The 14,527-nt window shown below is 36.8% G+C and overlaps 1 protein-coding gene across 11 annotated transcripts in view; it reads right to left on the bottom strand.

The window, feature by feature from the left end:
* The window catches only part of LOC148307153 (far upstream element-binding protein 1-like), a 37,589-nt gene extending 23,297 nt beyond the window's left edge, over positions 1-14,292 (bottom strand). For 7 of the 11 annotated variants that reach the window (XM_088263889.1, XM_088263893.1, XM_088263894.1 and 4 more), the window contains exons 1-5: positions 14,128-14,288; positions 13,700-13,818; positions 11,413-11,531; positions 9,911-10,049; positions 3,794-3,902 (exon numbers count right to left, since the gene is read on the bottom strand). In XM_088263889.1, coding sequence (XP_088120015.1) covers positions 3,794-3,902; positions 9,911-10,049; positions 11,413-11,531; positions 13,700-13,818; positions 14,128-14,211 — 570 coding nt within the window. In that variant the 5' untranslated portion in view covers positions 14,212-14,288. Of the gene's footprint in view, positions 1-3,793; positions 3,903-9,910; positions 10,050-11,412; positions 11,532-13,699; positions 13,819-14,127 lie in introns of all 11 variants that reach the window. The other 4 variants (XM_088263890.1, XM_088263892.1, XM_088263896.1 and 1 more) reach the window with 2 other exon arrangements.
* Positions 14,293-14,527: the final 235 nt, after the last annotated feature.

Below are 14,527 nucleotides of genomic sequence, written 5' to 3'. Positions count from 1 at the left end.
TACATTTTTTAAGAGATGATTTGAAAAATTCCAGTTTAAAAGATTATATTTTATTGTTTTATTAATCGAAAAATTAATAAAACAATTTCACAGTTGATATTTCACAAAAATATACAATATAGCAAATACCTACTCATATCTCATAATAAAATATTTTAATTTTTAATTGAAACACTAACTTTGTGATTTTTCATTTTATAATTAAAATGTAACACTGTTTTAAAATCACTATGAATATTTTATTGTAACTTAATTCTAATGTCTACCGGTTTTCAAGCTAACAGCTTCTTTATCAAGACTGATTAATACTAAAAGTATTAATCAGTCTTGATAAAGAAGCGGTTAGCTTCGAAACCGGTAGACATTATAATTAAGTTATAGTAAAATATTTATAGTGATTTTAAAACAAAGTTACATTTTAATTATATTAATAAAATATTAATTTAAACTTACCACGCATTACAAAAATAAAGTGGCATTTTCAAATCCCTGATTTAGTATGTAGGCAGTAGTTACCCCCAAATGATAAGCACAGTTGACAGTTATTCTGACAAAACATATATGTTGCTTTTTTTTTAATATTGCAGCAGACATTCCAGAATCTCACATTGAAATTATGTAACATCGATTTGTTCATTTTGCATATATCAAAAACATTCCGTTTTATTTTGTAAATTGAGTCTACTATATGCTGAACAGTGAATAGGGTATTTTCACACATGTTATTTTGATTTTAAATTAATAATAATTTAAAAATGATTGGATAATTTTTTTTAGGATTGGATTATAGCTAACTAAGTAACCATCACGCTGCTTCTCTGCAGGGGTAGGCAGATAGAATAGAACTCCACATCAATTTGGATTATAGATAGTATAAATATGCTGGAACCATATTCTAGCCAAACCAAGTGACATTAAGAATGTATACATTTTCTATTTCACTGAATCAAGGGTTACTGTAAATGGCTATAACCAATAACAGACTATTCAATAGTTACTGATTTAGCAAACGAATGATTTACCTGAGGGTATTATCACAGAGAAGTAACATTTGGTTTCACCGTCAATCAACGTGGGAGGGAAGAAACAAAAAAGTCACAAATTTAACATTTTAATTTGTCAAAATACACTACTTCAAAGATCATCATATCTCTAGATTTTAGAATAATATTGAAATGGATTTTTTCCCCAATAATTAGATCTGATGCGGTCTAGTTAATATTGAAAGAAATTAAACACGGTCAAAAAATGAGCTGATAGTTGTTTTCTTTGATGGTGTTTAAAGACATACTAAAGTGATAAAACAAAACAATTTGGAGCATTAGAAAAAAATATATACAATGTTCTGGCACATACCAGTGAACCAAAAGGCACAAATTGGCTTTTTTTAATTTTTACTCTGGACGGTCAAAAAAGAATTACCAAAAACAATCAAAAGAGGTCCAGAGACCATTGATAAAATTGACTATAATCAATCTTTTCAAGAGCCAACGAAACATCGTGTCAACAAACTGGTCACATTGAAGTTGCATCAATCGCACTTCAATTGAAGGTATCAATCATGGAACCACATTGGCAATCTAGCCTCCCCGAGTCCTGTTATTCTTGGTGAGCAAATCAATATTGGAAGAATTATAAAAATAAATATTTCATTTTACTCTCTCACGTAGCAAAGAAGCTAAAACACACATTGCTCACTCCTTTCAAGAACGTCATATATCAAAAATTGACAATTTTTAGTTGTTTGTTTTCGGAATGCCCAGAAAATGTACTATATCCCAGCAAAAGCGGCATATTTTTAACTTAATATTTACCCGCTACAGGGCAGAGAGTGTTATTTTTGCATTTTGAAGAAAAGGTATTGTTTAATTATTTTTTCAAATATACTTAATATTTTTCAAATGGAGAAAAAACATTCAGGTTTTACCTAAAAAGTTCTGTTGCACAGTAAACAGTTCAATAAGTGGTTTGATATTTATTTCCAATACATTTCATTATATTTTTAAACTTTAAAAACGATCTCCTGAAATATCAAGTTTTTTGATTTATGACGTTGAAAGGAGTGAGCGACATGTGCATATTGGTATATCATAAGGTCAGATGATACGAGATTTATCAAAAGCTTTGAATTGAAGAACCCAAATATCACATAAATTTGAAAATATGAATACTTAAACCGATTGAAAATAAACTTTTCTCAAAACTATTTTTGCAGTCCGCAGGAATCTAACCCGCCATGATAGTGCCAGTTTCACAATTAAACATGTGACCAACCATGGCATGTTGTCTGGAGTTGAGATTCTACAAGGATATTAGTGCTAAGTCAATTCTGAGTATAGTTTGGTGCTTTGATTTGAATTGAATTTCAAGCCTTCAATATATGATGAAATAAGGAAAATATGAAGCAAATATTGATTGGACATGCAGATATTTGGTAAAATTTACACAAGCACGCAAGTTAATGTTTCACTACATATCGGCTGCTCTTCTATATGCGTCTGTTAAATGTTACAAATATAAAAAGTGTAAATAGATATGGAAAAAATGTGTATGATCAATATGTAAACTAACTCTAAACTGAGATTTTCCATTATAGTTTTCATCAAGTCTTGGGGAAAAATACTTTCTTGAGAATTTTTTAATATTTTTATGAAACTGCGCATTGGTATGGTCAATTTAGGCATTTTTCACATTTGACAAAGTATATTTTATATTACAAAATGGCATATTACAGAATTTACACATACATCGGGTTTCGCAATGCAATTTGTGTTTTTTTTATAGTAATAACCCGCAAAGCCTCTACTTTTAAAGGCTTGTCTGCAGGTAGGATAGTAAGGAAAAGGTAAATGTGAAAAACACATCACAAACACCCAGACAATCGAAAATAAATCATTCTTAAATTTAATTTACAATTGGTGGGAATCTAACCCATGATTTTCGCAGTTTCACAGTCGAGCATCTACCCAACTACGCCACGGCGCTTAGTTCTACAAATTTCCTAAAAAAAAACAAATACCTACAATACAGAATCAACTAATCTTGGAAGGACTCAGTTTCATATGTTCCAGGTTAGATAAAACTTCAAGCGGTACAAGAGGCAGATTGCCCGATTATTCTAAGAATCTATCTGATCCAATATTAACACATTGACTGCCCATGTCAACCACCGGTGACCGACATGAGGCATTTCAATTGCGTCTCGTCGTCCACCGGAAGCTGAACTTTTGTACCTTATACTGTCAATATAAGTACACTTTATAACAAGTATACTTTGTTTATGTATTAATTTTTTAATCAAACACAGATTTTTTGAGTCTACTAAGTTGTATTTTATTAACAAAAACACAAAAAATTTGTATTGTGACAATTGTTTCGCCTAGTTATGGCATTTTCAAACGAATGTGAAGATCAAATGGACTGACGGTCCTTATGTAGCTATACAATTCTTAGTGACAGTTTTAACATGTGCAGTAATCATTTATGGGAGACAACAGTAGCTAATGGAGGATGTAGGTACGTACCCTTATATTTATTTATAGGAAAGGAAGAATTTATTGACATGGCAATACTATACAATAGTATACTTTGTACCTTATATTGTCGATATAAGGTACACAGTGTCAGCCTCCGGTGGCTGACGAGACGCAAATGAAATGCCTTGTCAGTCACCGGTGACTGACATTGGCAGTCAAAGTGTTAAAGAAGCTAAAAATGTATCAAATGTTTTATTGCAGCGACTAGAAGTGTGCTTAAAGAAATTAATAGTTAAAAAATTTTAATCTAAACTTACAAAGTTCTGGTTGTTGCCTCCGGGAGGACCCATCCTCTGTGGGGGACCCCCGTCCGATGATCCGCCCTCGCGGCCGCGCTGGTTCACTATCGCACTAACCATCTCCCTACAACGCCGCACCGAAAAAACACAACTTCACTGTAATAACTTTAAAACGATAAAGTAATTTTTATACATATGTTTACTATTATGTGTTCTGAATTGATTTCTGGAGTCCATCATGAGAGAAGCGTTCATTTTCTTTCCCGTTATCGCGGTTTCTACTGTCTATTCCTGGGTCAGTGTCCTACTCTATGGTCGCTTTGTCCGTTTCCGCTGATTTGGTATCCGGTCATCCATGGATTTGGGTTGTTTATAAAGCGTCATTTTCCCATCGTGTAACGACGTTCGTTGATTTTGTCCGATCAATTCGAAAAAATCGTATTCATTCCTGGGCAGTATATCGTAGATAGTGTTATAAACTTTGAAAACATATTTAGTTCTTTTAATTTACGTCATTAAAACGTCAAGTTCTTGTGTATAACGGATAATTATCGTGTTTATTTTGATTGCGAGACGCCGCCGCCATTTTGAGTGCGCGGTAATTGTTTACAAACACCGTGATAAGGGTGTGAATCTTATTATTATTAAGTGTCTCGTCTTCTATAAAAACAAAACTAAAAAATTGCTCGTATTATAAACTTTCGCTTCAATCCAAACGGCATTGTCGCGCATTTACCGAAAAAACTTTTCATTTCGAATATTTTATAAACTAAACGACGCCATCTTGAAACACGTGTTTGTTGTTTACAAACATCGTGCGAGTCAAGATTTTCAAGGGCGACGGATAGTTAATTAAATTTTTATAGAACTTTATGCTTTGTGCCTAATTTCATATAAATTTTCACATCTGTCCGAAAACACCGATCTTTATAGAAAATGAGTGATACAGAAAATGTTTCGCCATTATCGCCGGTAGCTGGGCCTTCTCAGCGCAGTGAATCTCGGAAAAGATCCCGCGATCCATCCGTTTTATCGTCAGATTCAGAGTCTCCTGAACCGCGTCAGCAAAAGCGCCTTAAAGTGTTAATGGACCCACGGATAGACTATCTAGTTCAGCAGATAGGACTTTTGACTGACGCCGTGTTCCAAAGTCAAACCGGGGCTAAGGTCGCGGCGCCAGGCGACACTTCTCCCGTAGACTCGGGATCGCAAGAAGACGACGACGGTTTTCTACAACAGCAAATCCCATCAGGATTCGAGCCTTAGAAAAGCTGCAACACTTTGGTAGTGAAAACTGGGCGGGCGTGCGATATGTTGATGTCCAGAAGAAATTTCTGGCAGAGCCATCGTTTGTTGAATTGAAAGTCAACGACGAGCTCAGACGCTGCGATGTCAGCTCCCCTGCCCAAGCTTCGCTGGAAAGGTCTTTCGCCGCTCTATCTCATGCCCTCCTCATACAAAAAGAGGAGTTTCAATCAGGGCTCCAAGAACTGGTCAATTGGGCCGCTGATAAGAACATAATTCTTAATAAAAGAAACGTATTCGATAAAGTAAAAGTTTTGTTTGCTCCTGACTCCGCATACCAGAAGGTTTCCGAAGATATTCTTCAGATGGTATGTGGCAGGCGCACAGAGGCGGTACAATTCCGCAGAAAATCCATACTCGGGGAAGTCAGAGACGAGCATGTCAGAGAGGGACTTTGCAAAATCCCTCCTTGCTCAGAATATCTCTTTGAAATCTGACGGCCTTCCTCTCTAGGGTAGGTACCTCTGACAAGCTTACGATAAAACCTGCAACAACCCATCCTTTATCAAGACCCCAGGTTCCTACCAGAAAAAGGCCAGATAACCAGTTTTTTCGTGAACAGCGAAGGCCTCTCGCTAACAAAAATAACGGTCCTCCCAGAGGAGAAGCTGGCTCCAGCAAATTTTCCACCAAGAAAAAAGGGGGAGGCAAGTCTACTTCTGGTAGTTCAAAAGGAAAGTTTAGAGGAAGGCACACTCGAAATTGACGCCAGAAGGAATCCATTTCGCGGGGGATGCTTAAAGTTATTCCAGGCAGCATGGGCGACACTGGGAGCACCAGCATTTATGCTAAAAATGATAAGGGGGACACAAATACCATTTGTGTCAAAACCTCCTTTGATAATGCCACACAAGAATACTTTAAATCACTTCAGCACACCCCCTTCTGCCGAGATGGACTCCCAAATAAAGGAACTCACCGAGAGCGGTGTTCTGGAAGCTGCGGATCTCACTCCCAGCTTCTTATCAAAAATGTTCCTAACACCAAAATCGGACGGCTCCTCACGGGTAATCTTCAACTTGAAGTCCCTAAACCTGTTTTTAAACCCTGCTCCATTCAAACTCATAAGCCACTGCAAGGTTCCGGAATTTTTGCAACCAAACGATTGGTTGACAAAGATAGACCTCTCACAAGCATACTACCATCTCCCGATCGCATCAAAGCATCGGAGATTCTTGCGCTTGGTCTACCGAGGAAACTTGCTTCAGATGACAAGTCTGCCCTTTGGCCTTTCATCTGCTCCCAGAATGTTCGCGACCCTTACAAATTGGGTAGCCGAGTTACTGCGTCAGAAAGGTATACGGACAATCGTGTATCTCGACGACTTCCTCCTTGCGAGCCAATCCAAGGAAGATCTAGGCCGACAAACGCGGCTAGCAGTAAACACTCTACAATATCTGGGATGGAATGTAAATTTCCAAAAGTCAGTGCTCTCCCCAACACAAAAGTGCGAATACCTGGGGGTCGTATGGGACATGCGCAACAATCGCAAGTCCCTGTCGGAACGGAAGTGTGCGGCATTCCACCAATCACTTCGAGCGATACTGTCTTCTCGCCGATGGTCACGAAAGCAAGCGGAAAGTCTCCTGGGAAGGTTAAACTTTGCCAACTTCGTGGTGAGAAGAGGACGGCTGCACTGCCGATAATTGCAGATAGCGAGCAAACCGCTGAAGCAACTTCCACCCAGAAGGTTAGTTCCAATGACCGAGGAGTGCTTGCAGGAGGTGGAATGGTGGTTAGAGAACTTGAACTCGTCAAGCACCATTCACAAGGAAATGTTCAGTCATTTCCTGACAACAGATGCCTCAGACCTGGCTTGGGGAGCAACTTTAGACGATTTAACCTTATCAGGTCAGTGGACCGTCCAACAGAAAAAGTGGCATTCAAACCGAAAAGAGTTGTTCGCAGTGCTTGCAACCCTTCAACACTCAGCTCACAACCTCTCCGGTTCAGAAGTCTTAGTGCAATCGGACAACAAATCAGTGGTTGCGTATATCTCCAAGGAAGGGGGCACCAGATCCTTAACACTTTTAAATCTGACCCAAGACCTCCTGATCCTTGCAGACAAGTGGGATATCTCGTTGACAGCTCAGTTTCTTCCCGGAAAATACAACGGAGACGCGGATCACCTATCTCGGGGAAAAACACCTCCGGAGTGGCACCTTTTACCGGCAGCAACCCAACCGATTTTCAATCTCTTCGGGCAACCCGATATAGACCTATTTGCTTCCGTAACGGCACACGTGACTTCGACATACGTGTCAAGAGATTGCACGGACTCGTGCGCAATCTTTCAAAACGCTTTCAGTCAATGTTGGGACTTCAATCTGGCCTGGATATTTCCTCCGCCAAATTTAATACCAAGAATCCTAGCACACCTGAACAAGGCGACCGGAACTTACCTTCTCGCAGTCCCGAGGTGGCCGAGGGCGTTCTGGCGACCAGACCTAATACGCCGATCATTAGCACCACCACTCAAAATAGCAAACCTGGAATCGGTACTAATCGACACATCCACCGGCAAACCTCCGCCCAAAATCCAAGAACTGGAAATAGAAGTTTGGAAAATTGGGGGTGGGACGGCGTTTTAAGTAGATGGAATCCTGAGGAAAAGAATTTGCTTCTATCAGGGTGGCGAGCTTCGACGCTAAATACCTACAAGCCAGCTTGGGATAGATGGTGCCGCTGGGCATCAAATAACAATTTCCATCCTAACAAACCGTCTGCAAACCAGGTGGCCAGATACCTGGCGCAGTTGTTTATCGAAGAGAAATTGTCATACAATACTATACTAGTACATAAGTCAGCGATAGCAACATTCTGTAACCCAACAGCTGAGGAAAGTCTCAGCTCTAATTTTTTGGTAAAACATACCCTTAAAGCAATAGCTATGGCAAAGCCTACTCTTCCAAAATCTCCAATCTGGAATCCACAGATTGTTAAAGATTGGCTCTGTAAAAATAGCCCTAAACTAAACTCCTTGTACGAGATATCGTGTAGAGTGGCAACACTATTGCTGCTCTCGTCAGGACGAAGAGTACACGACCTGACGTTACTAAACATCTCGGATGGAAACCTGCAGGATGAAGGCACTTCTATTATATTACATCCGTCTTTTGGATCAAAGACTGACACCCGGTTACACCAGCAATCCAGCTGGAAACTTTTAGAATCACCGGAGCTTAATATAAACCCAGTCTTTTGGACAAGAAAACTAGTAGAATTGTCCAAGGATCGAAGGTCGGAAGTGGATAACCTTAATAACCTATTTATAAGTACGAGGGGCCCCGTAAAAGCGGCTACAAGAACCATAATAGGAGGATGGGTAAAGAGCATGCTGAAAATGGCAGGAGTGGAAGCTACCCCCGGCAGTACACGCTCAGCGGTCGCATCCCTCAATTGGTTAGAAAACTACCCAATTGATAATATCTTAGAGAGAGGAAATTGGAAAAGTGAAAATACCTTCAGGAAATATTACCAAAGAGAGTTGCTTAATCACACCGTCTCAAAAGACTCCTCTCTAGCAAGCCTGTTTCAACCAGTTAACATCAAATAAAGGCGTCACCCGGTCACCAGGAGATAACAGACAGATCTCTCATGATGGACTCCAGAAATCAATTCAGAACACATAATATCGGAGTTTTACCTACCATTAAAACTCTTATTATGTTTCTATTGATTTCTGGAGTCCAGGTAAGACCTACCTGGTGCATCATGAGCTTTATGAACAACCCAAATCCATGGATGACCGGATACCAAATCAGCGGAAACGGACAAAGCGACCATAGAGTAGGACACTGACCCAGGAATAGACAGTAGAAACCGCGATAACGGGAAAGAAAATGAACGCTTCTCTCATGATGGACTCCAGAAATCAATAGAAACATAATAAGAGTTTTAATGGTAGGTAAAACTCCGATATTATAATATTTCAAATACACTCCTTTATGATCATCATTTGTACCCAATGGTGCATAGAGCAACATCACATTGACAAAATAGTGCTTCGGGTACCATTCCACGGTTGTCCATGTTGAAAGAAATGACAAATTTATTTGACCCCTCTACCATGGGAATCGGACCCAGGACTAAAAATTAGAACCAAATAAATGTCATAATTTAAAATTAAATTAAAAATTTTCAATCTCTCTGCGCATAATACTGAGCAGTAAGTTCATGGGAGGGATGTAGAAAATTCCAAATTACTGTTACGCATTATTAAATATTGCATTCATTTTTCTTCTTTTTTTACAGTTTTTTTTAAATAACAGTGTAATTTTTTTTCATACATTTGTAAAATATGCATAAAAGGAATGTTCTATATTATTTATTGATACAGCATTAACTTTGTGGAATTCCATGTTGATTATTTAAAAAAAAAACACTCGTACAATACCACTTATTGGGTTTTATTTCATTACACACGACTAGTTTTACTATTCACCTGTATGGCTGTTCAAACTTAAAACACAGTAATGGACATTTTTTTACTTAGTCCAAAATGCAAAATAAACGTACTATAAAAAACATGTCCCTTACTGTGTTTTGAGTTTGGACAGCCGTGTAGATGACAATATCTGTAGTTTTCGGAACCAGTTGTGTGTAATGAAATAAAACTTGATAAGTGGTATTATACAGTGTATATATCTATAATATGAACCTGGTTTAGTAACAACGCATTATCGGATACCGATTCTTGACTTCAAACCTCAACATCTTAAAATGACATTTTTACACATTGGCAAGTTTGGCATTTGTGAATTCACAAAGTGGCGACGGGGGTGGGGGGATGCAGGGTTAAGGGGAGGGTATGTGTGGAATTGAACTAACTTGGCGCGGGCGACGGCCTCGCGGGGGCCCGTGAGCATGCACATCCGCTCGGGCTGGCCCCCGGAGTCGGGGGCCATCTGGATCTTGCAGCCGCTCTCCGCCTGCAGCCGGGATATCTGCTCCCCGCCGCGGCCGATGACTGCGGAAAGGCAAAACCGTCAAATTAACCATCCGTAGACCATCAAAGGGAGGTCTGCAAACTTTCCATGTATGTTAGGCATAAAAAATTCAACAGCCTCCCTTTAGAAATTAAAAATATAATAGACACAAACACTCTAAGAAATTAACTTAACGAACACTATAAATTATAGACTTTACAGTAGAAAATTAAACAAGATAACTCCCTCTCCAAGCACAAGAGCTTGTCTCTTTTTTGGGAAGATAATGCATAAAAATATGTGAACCTTAGTAATAATATTTAGATATATAACAAACAAAAAAATAAATAATGTATACTTTGTTACAAATAAAAAAGGTACAAATATTTTTATATTTATTTTATTTCATATTTGTGTTCTTATCATACACATATTTTGATTTATATACCGTAGAACGGGGCTACTTGAACTTTGATGTGTTACTTCATCTCTTTAAAAAAAACTTTTCAGGGTTTTATTTTTTTTTCATTCTTAATGATTACTGATAATCATAAAAATTCTGCATAATTCATAACATATATGTGGAATTATTTAATTGGCTTTTATTATTGTTAATCTAACAATTTTTTAAATTTTCTATAATTGCCGTATAATTCCAAACCAAATAAAATAAATAAATATATGATCATTTACTTGTCATTAGTGTACTGAGGGTCGGACGGCAGATCTAAGTACGATTAGGGTCGGGATTGAAGAAAAAAACTGCCCGACATCAATGTGTTAAATATAGACAATAAGAGTTCTTTAAGGTGGAGACTGACCGGAGCATTTCGTCGTAACGTAACACGTTACGATGCGAGCATTCAGGCAGTCGGTACACTGAGCCGAGCGCTCCATCCATAGTTTCGGATGCTCGGTGATGCTCGCCGCGAGCGATGTTACGACTTTATTTTATGACGAAATGCTCCGGTCAGTCTCCACCTTTATATCCTGATTTAATTCAATGCCAAACACAGGGTAAAAAATAAACAAACCGACACTCGAAACTAATTTGTCCATAGCCTCAAGTATAAATCCAGGTAATAATAGACCTAATATGGTCGCAGTGACATAAGGGATGCAAGATCAAAAATAAAAAATATATATGTACATAAATCCTGTTTTTTTGTTGTTGCCAACTACACATAAATGTTGCCAGTTGATAATATAAATGTTGCCAACAACATTTATATTATCCACTGACACTTCGTGATGGAATTGCATTTTTAATATATTATTAGATTAAAACCAATATTTTTAGCTTTTCCACTTTATTTAATAAAGTGGAAAAGCTAAAAATATTGGTTTTAATCTAATAATATATTACACATAAACAGTTACGTATAATGAATGAATACAACTCACTAAGTCCAACCATCTTGTCCGGTACTCTCATGTGCTCGTTGACATGATCAGGTAACAGCTGTTGCGCCGGGGCAGCCCCCACGCCGGGACGCGCTCCCGGAGTAACAGCTCCTCCCCCGCTGAAAAAAAAATTACATTCCACTTTAAAACAAAACACCTCCACCTTTAAGTCACCTTATATATATTAACCTTTCCTTCCCGGTGATATAGCTCACTCCTTTCAAGAACGTCATAAATCAAAAAACTTGATTTTTCAGAACATTTTTTAATTTAAAAATATAATACAATGTATTAAAAATAAATATCAAGCCACTTATTGAACTTTTTACTGTGCAACAGATCTTTTAAGGCAAAACCTGAAGGTTTTTTCTCCATTTGAAAAATATTTAGATTTTAAAAAATAATTAAACAATAACTTTTCTTCAAAATGAAAAAACAACACTTTCTGCCCTGTAGCGGGTAAATATTAAGTTTAAAATATGCCTCTTTTGCTGGGATATAGTACATTTTCTGGGCATTCTGAAAACAAGCACAACTGAAAATTATCGATTTTTGATTTATGACGTTCTTGAAAGGAGTGAGCGATATGTATTTACTACAATTCGACTCTAATATCGATATAAAACATAGTAAATAACCAACTAAATTTCGCTTCAAGTCCACTTTTAAAAATATTCCCATTGTGATTCATTTGTCTTCTTTCTCTCTTTCAAAATTTGATTTTTGTATTAATGTCAGACCGTAATAATTTTATTTTAATGATGGAATGATTATTATATATCAATTAATTCGTATTTATTAAAGTCGTATTACACAAAGTAAACGATGAATGATAAGGAGCGTGTTATATTACCATACCACAAAGTTAACAATGCTTTTAATATACAAAATATAATAGCTCAGAATTTTATATTCCTCTGTAATACAATTACGCATTACATCAAAGTATTATCACATAAAGTTATTCATTTGCAGCGACGGTAATAATTAATTTGTAAATGATGTATAAACAATTTGGGATAGAATCACTTATACACAAACATTTCTCAGTATGTGCATGCGTGCCTAGAAACGGATGGCGCTGCCACTGCAGTCAAACAAACATGTTTTTTGCCTTTCATATGAAAAAACACCTGGCACAGATGTATACACTTTTCAATCAATCAGCGAATAACTTTAGGAGATTTAAAATTTTGACCAAATGAACATTTATATTTTTATTTATTTAGGTAAATAAAAAAAGAGATTGTACTGTACTATGTGACATTAGTGAAAATGAATTGCTTATATTTTTAACATTGGCACTCGAAATGGCATCACAAGTAGAATTTTCAGTTTTTAAATAACATAAGACTACGAATGATGTATAATTTATATTTGAAGCACTAACTTTGTGATTTTCCATTTTATAATTGAATGTAACTTTGTTTTAAAAACATTATAAATATTTAATTATAACTTAATTATAATGTCTACCGGTTTCGAAGCTAACCGCTTCTTTATCAAGACTGATTAATACTGATCATTAGTATTAGTAAGTCTTGATAAAGAAGCGGTTAGCTTGGAAACCGGTAGACATTATAATTAAGTTATAATAAAATATTTATAGTGATTTTAAAACAAAGTTAAATTTAATTATACAATTACTGTATTTATAAAATTAAATAAAAAGGTTAGATTACCGTGAATCAAATTTCACTAATGTTAGTGATATATTTACGTTTTTATTATAAATATGAATTACATGAATAAAATTATATTATTTTTAAAGAAGTAGGTATGTTACATTTTATTAGCAAAATCTATTCAATAAATACCACATCATTCGAGTTAATTCAATAGATTAGGCAAAAGAAATATCTACGAAAATACTACATTGCGATGTCTATTAAAGCTTTTTGTCTGTAATGTGATAAGATTTTAAACAATTACATAAAATTCTACTACATTCCAATTAGATATATCCTTCATACAAATGTTACGCCCCATTGTAAATTTTGAGAAAAACTTACTAATCATCATCGATAGGACTCCACATACCGAATTCCTCAGTTCCACTCATTTCCTAAATAATAAACTATACAATACACAGAAAACTTCTGACTCGAAAATAAACTTCGGAGAATTGGAAGCAGTTATAGCTATACCTACAACATTGCGAGAATACTAAATAACCCAAGCAGGTAACAAAACAAAGCTAACATTTTGTCAAATGAGTGACTTTCACTCAGGTGGCATTGAAACGAAAAAAAAATTATTTTTTTTTTAATCAAAAAAATTAGCATACCTCATGGCTCCCGGAGGAGACTGATATCCGCTCTCAATACCCGCCAGTTTTTTAGCGCTTGGTTCCTGTCCGTCTTCCAACGGTCGCTTGCTGCCTCCTCCGTCAATTTTTGCGGCGATCTAATAACACAAAATACAAACTTTCAACTTTCCCAAAAATACCGGCTCCGGGGAAGCGATAGAGATGCCGCGAAAACGACGCCATCGCGCACGAAAACAAGATACAAACAAAACATGATTTAAACGACTCTAACACAATAATATCAACACTGAGATGCATTAAGAGAGGCATTTCCAAATAAGGAGCGGCGGAGAGGGATCCGCCGGCGAGAAAGAAGGGAAAACTCGGAATTTAATTGCCATACGAGGGAGAATGACGAGCCGAGAGGGGCGATTTTCAAACTCGGATTTAAGTGAGATAATATTTACCAAACGTGCCCGTTGTACTGCCGCTGCGAAAGCCGCGGTCTGGCTGTGATTTTGCGGTGGTGGGGCCGATGAATAATCACTCATGTTTAACTATCAACACATTCACACGAACAAAATGGCAGCCATGGAAGCAAACCAAATCGCAAGCGGAAGAGGAACTCAATAGTTATAGATAAAATGAAATCGTAGATGCGTCAATGTTACCATGATTCAAAAACCCACAAAATAAATAGGTACTTAGTAGTTCGGTAACTTTCTCTGTGGTCTTATCATATAAAAATATTTCAATTTCACAATTTTGTTGTAAGCAAAAGCGGCTCATTTAAAAAATGGAATGAAACCAAAAATAGTTATATTTTTAAATGAGTGAGAGAATAAAGCGGAAATGATTTTTTCATTA

This window comes from Brachycentrus maculatus, unplaced genomic scaffold (genome assembly GCF_059751285.1).
Source record: "Brachycentrus maculatus isolate JH-2025_06_01 unplaced genomic scaffold, ASM5975128v1 h1tg000206l, whole genome shotgun sequence".
Lineage (NCBI taxonomy): Eukaryota > Metazoa > Arthropoda > Insecta > Trichoptera > Brachycentridae > Brachycentrus > Brachycentrus maculatus.
Note: the sequence above shows the minus strand (reverse complement) of the source record. Positions and strands in the feature narration are given on the sequence as shown.